Source organism: Physeter macrocephalus, chromosome 14, assembly GCF_002837175.3.
Source record: "Physeter macrocephalus isolate SW-GA chromosome 14, ASM283717v5, whole genome shotgun sequence".
Taxonomy (NCBI): domain Eukaryota; kingdom Metazoa; phylum Chordata; class Mammalia; order Artiodactyla; family Physeteridae; genus Physeter; species Physeter macrocephalus.
Window position 1 is genome coordinate 113,519,478 of NC_041227.1, and position 8,534 is coordinate 113,528,011.

The window sequence follows — 8,534 nt, forward strand, 5'->3', positions numbered from 1 at the left end:
CCCTCTCCCTCTCCCCCACCCTCTCTCTCTGTCTCTCTCTCTCTCCCTCTCTCTCTCTTTTTTTTTTCCCCGTCTGGAATTTCCAACCCAGGACTAACTCGTCTGATTTTTCCAGTCTCCCCTGCTGCTTTTTTCCTCCTCCTCTTTTCTCTCCCAAACACTCCCATCCCAAAATCTAAGCTGCACTTTCTGGAAGGCATTAGCCACATTTTAAGAATCTTTTAAGAGGATGGGGAGCGAACAAGACTGAATTTAAATTCTAACAGCTGGCAAAATGTCTGTTCTTCAAACGCCTTTGCTTCATACATTTATTCTAATAACAACATCACCAACACTACCACACCCCCACACACACACGAAAATCAACACAGGTACAACCAATACGTATCTCTTCAACACAAAAACCCTTAGACTTCTACAAATAGCACTTAGGTCTCCCTCTTTTCACTTAAATAAAATTTTAATGTTTTAAAATTTTATACTCACTAGCCAATCTCAATGGTATCTTTGTCAACTGGCTGTTACACATTATAGAATAAATAAGCTCAAAAAATAAGCCTTAAAAGTACCCAAACACATAAAATATGACTCAAACGACATATATTAAGGTAATTTTAAAAGATTAGAAGCTCTGGACCTTTGAATCAAGACTCTTCCAATGGTAATGTCATGTATTTTGTCTCTAAAACATAATTACAAGAAAGAATGTTTTGCTCTTGTTTCAGCAAAATCTATGCCATTTAAAACTTTACGTTTGAAACAGTTAACTATACTTTGAATAAATTACTGATGGGAATTACAATTCTTCCCCCTCTTTACTCAAAAGTTCTCCATCTGGGAAACCACTGGAGTAAAATTTCATCTTTCTACTTTGGGTTAGAAAATAAAGTGTTCTGGAAACCTACAACTCTTCCAAAGGATAGTCATATACCACTGTCTTTAGGAAAGTCACCTTGAAATACTGAGCACTAAATAACAAGTTAAAGATTTCTCTAGCAGTGAAAAGAACTTAATTTATGAATTTGTAAACATTTATTTTCTAGGTGAAAATTAAAATGGAGAAGGTGAATTGATTTCCACCTTTCCTCCAAACAGCACAGAAAAATTAAGAATCAACTTATTTAAAACTCAAAAACTTGATATTAGTAAGAAAACCTTTTTACTAAAAGTGTCACAAACCGTTTCTACTTTAAACTTACTAGTTGAATATCTGGTCAGACGTACCTTTCAACCATAACCACTAAGGCAAAAGTGCCTGCAAGTACTCCCACCCGAGTACTTGTCCTCCTTTATAGCTGTTTTTTAAAGACATTCCCTTGTTTCTTAACAACCCCCATAATTAATTTTCAGCCCATAAGAACAATTTTCCTTAAAGGCAAACCCATTTCTGAAGGCAAAATTTTTGTCTGTTTTGAAAACATTTAGTGATCCAATTATTTCTTCAGAGTCTCTGCAAGTCACTTAAAAATATTTTTGCCACTTACGAGACATCCCTTTGCAGAGATTTTTAAAGCAACTAACTTCAGAAAATTAAACCATAAAATCAGAATTCAGTTTGAATACTTTCTCTTCTGAGAGTTCTCACACTTATAGGGCTAGGAGACCAATTTTTGTGTGCTTTTTGATAGTTAGAAATTTAAGGGAAAGTGTTATTAGCCCACCTCATCTTAAGTCAGAGAAAACAACCGTCCATCTGCCTAAGGAAATCAAAGTCTTTAACTTGAACACATTTCACCTAGAGAAATGCAGTACATCTCTTCACTTTTTTTCTTAACAGCAACAACTTTTATTTTGATGACACCGGTGGACAGGAGGTATGCTATCTTTAGGCCACATTCCTCTAGAAAAAGGCACACACAGTGGCAAATGAAACAAAAATTTAATTCCCTTTTAAGGAATTTTCTCCCCAAATACCCAAGCCTCACTAACAGGATACCCCTTTACCTTAACTACTCAAGTGTCTCAAATTAAAACAAACAAACAAAAAAACACATACAAATCCTTTCCACAACTGTCTTTAAAATGCTTTTGGTTTTCCTCCTTTGTCCTAATACTTGACAGTGAATATATACAAATTCTCAACAATAAGCTGAAACTCTTGACCAAAATTCCAACACTGACTAAGAGGGTATTTGGGAAGGTGATCTCAAAGAAATTTAACGCCGCCCATTTAAAAAATTCAACTTAATGTTTTCAGTTTTTCAACTTAATGTTCAGTCTCTCGAGTTCTTAAAAAGGAATAAATTATATTTAGCAAATAGATACAAGGTTAAAACAAAATATATTAATACTTCAAAATCAGTTAGAGTTAACTGCTAAAAAATATTATCTTTTTCTTGATAACCCCCCTCTTAAAAAAAAAAAAGGAACATTTAGGTTGCCAGGTTTTTATGAATCTCTTAGAAATGTTTAAAAAGTCATAATTCATTTGGAACTGAGTACATCAAGAGGAGTTCTCCTCTATTTTAAACAGTAAAAACAATATATATTCACACACACAAAATATATATATATGCACCATTGTTCATTTTGCTTAAAATATATTAGTCATAGTTAATTAACTAGTTCCTGTTCTATACATCCATGAGACTGAAAAAGCCAGGAACAAACCAACTGAAGAAATACTTTCAGACAGACTAAAAACACATACCACAACATGCTTCCGCAAAGAACACAAAATGATAGAGCAAACTGACTTCATGAAAACAAACTTTCTTTTTTTAAATCCTAAAACTTCAAAAATTGATTCATTCTAGAAAAATGAAGTGCCTTACCACCACTCAGAGAAAAAAACAAAACACAACTGACTCAATGTTTGTGCTCAAAAATAATTTCAGGAAGGGGGGGGGAATACACAAAAGATTGAATATGGGTGTGGAAGGGAAGATTTTGTACCCACTCCTCACAAACCCCACCCCTTCCCAACTCAAAGGAGCCCTCAGTAATACATTTTGGAGGGAACAAGAAGGAGCCTAAAAATGGCTTTAAAGCAAGCAGATGGCTTAGGAGAAAAGATCCATAAACACTGAGCACCATGAAAATTAAAATATAAATGTTTTGGGTTCCATTTCATCACGTTTTGCTATTTTCTTGCTTATCACTTCATTCCCTTTAAAATTTAAACCATCCTTTAGAGCAAAAGAAAAAAACCCCATATATTTCAGAATTCCAGTTATTCTGGTTATTGTCCATCAACATGTTTCAAACACTCAGCTTTCAGTTCAAATATCCACTATCTTCTCAGTAGATCTACTGAAGTCAGTGTACATAGTTCTCTCATTCCCATCTCCAGGAAATGCTTCCAAATAATAAATAAGACTTATTTTTTTCCTTCCGATTTTATTGCCTCTTTACTCCTAACTCTAATTGCCTTTCCAATAACAGAGTATTTCAAGCACTTGAGGTTAAATCACAAACTCTACAAACATAGTTACAAGCCATATTGATCATCTATAGAAACAATAGTTCCAGGTTACTTAAATATCTCAAGCTAAACCACTGAACAGATTTTTCTCACATTAAACTTTCTAGACTCTCTTAACTGCCTTCAGAAAAACACAGCCACCCACCTCCACCTTCCCACCCAGAAAAGGCCAGGAACTATTCTAAAATGCAGCAAGTTTCCAGTTGAAATGAGGGGAGAAAGCGAGGAGAAGATCAAAGATTTACTGGGGGCTGCAACATCAGAGAAAACTGCACTGTCAACATGTTTAAAGTCAGGTCTGAGAAAGCAGAAAGACTCTGCCCTTATACTTCCCAGCCAGAGTTCAATGAAAGATTTGAACCATGAATCAGCTTTGGGGATAACATGATAAGAGTTACCCCCTTTGCTGAAGTGAGGATAGGAAGGTATTGGAACACACTCTCTCTCTCTCTCTCTTTCACTCACACACACACACACACACACCATTCATCCAGGGAGTTCTAGACCCTCCAAAGAGCCCCAGCTCACAGCCTGAACACAAAGCTCTCACCCCAGATGGTCGGTCCCCTTGCAACAATGGACTGAAGGAGTGGGGGTGGGGGGCTCAGAAAGGATAGTACAGCCAAAGCATATTTGCAAAATCCAGTTGGGAGGGGAGGATGTGTGATGGGAGGGACTAGAGGTAGGTGTCTGTGAAAAAAATAATGTCCTTGCCTGTTGCAGAAATATAAATAAAGCACAAGCACAGAATTCTTCGGGGGGCAGGAATTCATTCCACTTCCCCTAGGGAGTCAAAGGGGACCCCCTCCCAATCCACTTAAGAATTATGGTGAGGGAAGGGGGGGAAAAACAGTCCTGCTAAAAAGTTGCTGAATGTCCATGAGTCTCAACTCTAAAGATTTTTAGCTTCCCCCCAAAAATGGTCCCACACACCTTGAACAAACTCCACAAGGTTTCTCCTCTATCGATTTTTCTCCCTTTTACTTCTCCAAGTAACATCTCCTAGCCCACCCCAGCCTCAGCTTTTTTTTTTTTTTTTTTTTTTTTTTAACAAGCTGTAAACCACCCATTACAAGATCTTAGCCAATCTTCCCTCCCTGCCCCCAACATCCGGAGTTGGGGGTGGGAAGGCCAGTAATGGGTTTCTTCCACTGGAGACACTATGGACCCCTGAACACAGCCTTTCAGCGCCCCCAGGCTGACCCCCCTCCCCAGAGAAGAGCTCTTTCCTACCTTTGTTTTTTGGGGACGGAGTGTTCAATCTCTAGGCGTTTTCCTTGCAGCTCCACTTTCCCTAAAGATTAAATTGAAAAAGACAACATGAGAGCTTGGACGGGAGGGGGGAGGGGGGCGGCAAAAGGAAGGAGAAATCAGAGTAATTCAGGAGTTGCTGGGTTTCGAGATCTTCCTAGGAATCCAGGTAGTGGGTTCCGCAGCCAGATGCGAAAAGGTCGCCTGGGGAATGGTGGACTCTCTAAATTCATTATCGTGTTTTCTGAATTTTTGTTTTGTTCTCTCACTGAGGTAGCCGAGTAGTGGACGGCTCTGGGAACCGGATCTGGGGGAGGTGCGAGGGCGTCCATGTGGGCCGGCTGCCTTTACGGCTCCCAGATGTGGGGAGAAGGGGCCGAGAAAGGGCTCCCCGTTTCTCCCAAAGTCTGTGGCGGGGGATGGGGGTGGGGCTGCAGAATGAAACTTTATTTTCCTGTCGAGCCAGGGAGAAGGGCTTCGGGCGGCGGGGTGGTCACCTGTCGGGGCCGGCCGGGAGGCGAGGTCCGGGGGAGCGGAGCTGGGCCCCGCGGGGAGGGTCCCCGGCGGCCGCGGCGCGCGCCTCTCGGCCCAGCCTGGGCGTCTCGGGAAGCAGCATGGCGACCCGCCGCCGCCGCCGCCGCCGCGCCACCCCGCTCACGCCCCACTTTCAAATCAAAATGGCTCAAGCCCCGGGCCCTGGGCGGTAGGCGGGACCCCGCTCCTCTCAGGTCAGGCCCGAAGGCTGCCGTCCCCACGGAAACCCTGGAGGTCGGGAGCGGAGCGGGGACCCCTTCCCAGCCCGGAAAGGCCTACGGCGGAGGAAGGGGAGGGGGTGCGCACGGGGTGGGGGCGTCCAGCCTCGGACACCGAGGGACTGACGTAGGGCGCCCAGACTGAGTTCGCCTCGGTGGCGAGCCCCCCCACCACTCCTGCCAACAGGGACTCCCGCCCCGTCGGTGGGGGGCTAGGAAGATCACCTCACTAAAGCCTCCAGCTCTTCATCTCGGGCTAGGAGGAAGGGGCGAGGAAAGCCGAATATTTCCGCGCGAGGGGCCAGCGGGGGGACGGAGGGGGCGTCGGAGAAGGTGGATGGGAGTCGGTACCGAGGCCAAGCCCCGCAGGCCGGGGGCAGAGAGGAGTTGGCGGGCAAGGAAAGAGGAGGAGCAGGTCCCCGTTGTTCAGGCATTTCGCGGTGCTTTTTCCGGGGAGGTGGGTGCACTCTTACCGGAGAAAGTTTCGATGGCCTTCATCGCCCAGTGCTCGTCGGGGCAGTCCACGAAGGCATAGCCGGACTTGACCAAGAACTGGCCGCTGTAGGAGATCTTGTGCTCCGCAAACACTTTCTCCAAGTCCGCGGGGGTCACGCTCTCGTTGAGATTGCCGATGTACAGCTTGTTCATGGTGGCGGTCTCGGGCAGGACGCAGTCCTGGGCAAGGCCGAGCGGGCGGGCGCGGGCGGCGAGCCTCCTAGGCCGAGGCGGGAGGCGGCGGCAGCAGATGCAAACTTTCTTTGCAACCCACCCCTGAAGTTGTCCGGAGCCGAGGAGGGGAAGGCGGCCGGAGGGCGCGCAGAGGTCGCGGGAGAGTTCGGGGAGGCCCGGGAGAAGTGCCCGGGGCGCGCTGGGAGGCGGACGACGCGGCGCGGCTCCTTCCCTTCTGTCCGAAACCCCTCCGAGCGGGCTGGTGTGTCACGTTTCTCCGCGGCCGCCCTGGCGCCGCCTCTAAATAAAATCGACTTGAAAAAAAAAAAATGGAGCGGAAAAAAAAAAAAAAAAAAAAGGCGAAGCCACGTGGTGAAAGCCCCCACCCACCCTGCAGGGGAAGACCCCCGACGCCTCCGGGCCCTTGGGCCTTCCAACCCGGCCCAGCCCACCAAACTCCCGGCCGGGGGGGGGAGGGTGCCTCTCAACTCACCCCCCGGGTAAGTTGGGCGGGTGGGGGCTGTTTTCCCGAAGCTCTACTTGCTCCCTCCCCCTTGCAAGAATCTGGCCCCTAGGGAGGCGCCCCGCCCCCCACCCATCCCCCTACCCGGGACCTAGCTGGGGGGAGAGTGGTCCGGCCCAGAATCTCCCACCTCTTAATGGGTTGGATAAAATGTGCGGTTATTTTTTATTCGAGTGGTCGGGAGTGGGGGGAGTTTGCCCACCCTACCCCAGCTAACTGCTAGCGACTGACAGGCGGGGGACGGCCGAGAGAGACAAAGAGAAGCCGAGGACTCTGGGGTCTTCAAGAGGGGGTCGCGCGAGCCGGTGATTTCAGAAGAAAAGCGCTATTCCCCTAGATCTTTAAGTGGGGGGGGGGTCTTGGCCTTGCCAGCCCCAGCGCTAGGAGACTCCCTCGCCTCGGGGGATACAGGATCAAGGGGCCCTGCGAGAGCGGGACTGGGAAGCTGGAAACACGGAGGATCGTGGCTGGAAACCAGGGATCCACAGGAAATCATGTTTCGGGATTCCCCCGGGGTTCATACCGGGGGTTCGGCTGTTGAACTATAACGTCTCGGGGTCCTGGGGGAAAGCGCGGATCCGGCCCAAGATGACCCCGAGAGAGAGAGAGGGAGGGGTGGAGAGAAGGAAGAGGAGTGGTCGCGTGAGCGGACCCGGGCTAACCAAAGGGGGAGGTCTCAGGCAGGGAGTGACAGGGTGGAGATCTAAATGATCCCTTTCTCCCTCCCTGACGCGGGGGCAGACAGGTGGAGTACCCTCCCCCCGTCCCACCCGCGACAGCGACGGCAGCTTTCCCAGCGCTGGGTTCGGGTCTCGGAACTTTGTTTGGGGTGCGGGATTTGGATCCCGGCGGGAAGGCGGGAGAGGCGCCGAGGGCCGGGGGCCGAGCTCTAAGCCCCGCCCACGTCCCCAGGTCAGACCCGCAGGGGGAGGGGGTAATTTCCGCTCCGCGCTCGGGGAAGCGAGGGGCGGGAGCTGTGCTCGGAGGAGGGGGCGGCGGCCCCTCCCCCGCCCGCCTGGGGAGGGGGAAGCGGATCCGCCCTGGTCCCTTCCCTCGCCTTTGACCAACTCGTTCCGGATCTTCTAGCCCCGGGAACCCGAGGGACGGACCCGACTGGGCAAGGGGCGACACGTGGGCGGTCGCACCCCGTCTCGGCGGTGGGGGAGGGGGCAGTTGGCCGCGCGTTTCGGAGTCCCGGCTACGCTACGCAGAGCCGGGCGTGCGGTCCACGAGCACCCGGGATCCCAGGCCGAGGGGCGAGCGAGGCCAACGAGTTTCTAGCGGCGGGGGCTGGGATGGCGCCAGCGGGTGGTGGAGAGCGCGGCCAGGGGACCCTGGAGCCCCCTTACCCAGCGAAGCAGGGAAAGGGGCGGGGGTGGACCCCCAGTCATACCAGAGTCTCCTCGAACTGGGCGGAAGCGGGGGTTTTGCTCTGGGTTCTGCGGGAGGGAGAAATAATTCTGTCGCGGGCACGCGTGCTGCGAGGGCAGGTGAGGAAGGGGGTCACTCTCCCTTTCCCGGTCCCCGACCCCATTGTCTCAGTCGCCTGCGGCCCGGGCCGACTCCGCAACACGTGTTGGCTGCACCGATATGAATGCCTTAGATTTTTTTTTTTCTTGTTATTATTTTGTGTTTGCAGAGTCAGTCAGCCGATTCCGACTTCGGCGCACCGCCCTTCTGGCAGAAGATTTTCTACCGTTCAAAAGTCAGGAGTTAAAGAACTGCACGCTCCACCTTTGTCCCCCTCCCCGTTTTCCCCGCGCGCTGAAAAGAAATGGGGCTTGGGGGTGGGGGTGGGGGAGGGCTTCCAACTCGGTTTCTCCATCTCCACCACCTTAAAAACCCACCCTCCAAATCCGCGTTTTGTTCTTGCCAGCCACGTGTTTGTCGGATTTTTACTTTTGTGATATTTTTT

At 49.4% G+C, this 8,534-nt stretch overlaps 1 protein-coding gene across 1 annotated transcript in view; it reads right to left on the reverse strand.

The window, feature by feature from the left end:
- Positions 1–6,272, reverse strand: part of IGF2BP1 (insulin like growth factor 2 mRNA binding protein 1) — a 49,530-nt gene extending 43,258 nt beyond the window's left edge. The window contains exons 1-2 of the mRNA XM_024129992.3: positions 5,901–6,272; positions 4,658–4,718 (exon numbers count right to left, since the gene is read on the reverse strand). Of these exons, the coding sequence (XP_023985760.1) occupies positions 4,658–4,718; positions 5,901–6,075 (236 nt within the window). The 5' untranslated portion in view covers positions 6,076–6,272. The remainder of the gene's footprint in view (positions 1–4,657; positions 4,719–5,900) is intronic.
- Between the last annotated feature and the right edge of the window lie 2,262 nt (positions 6,273–8,534).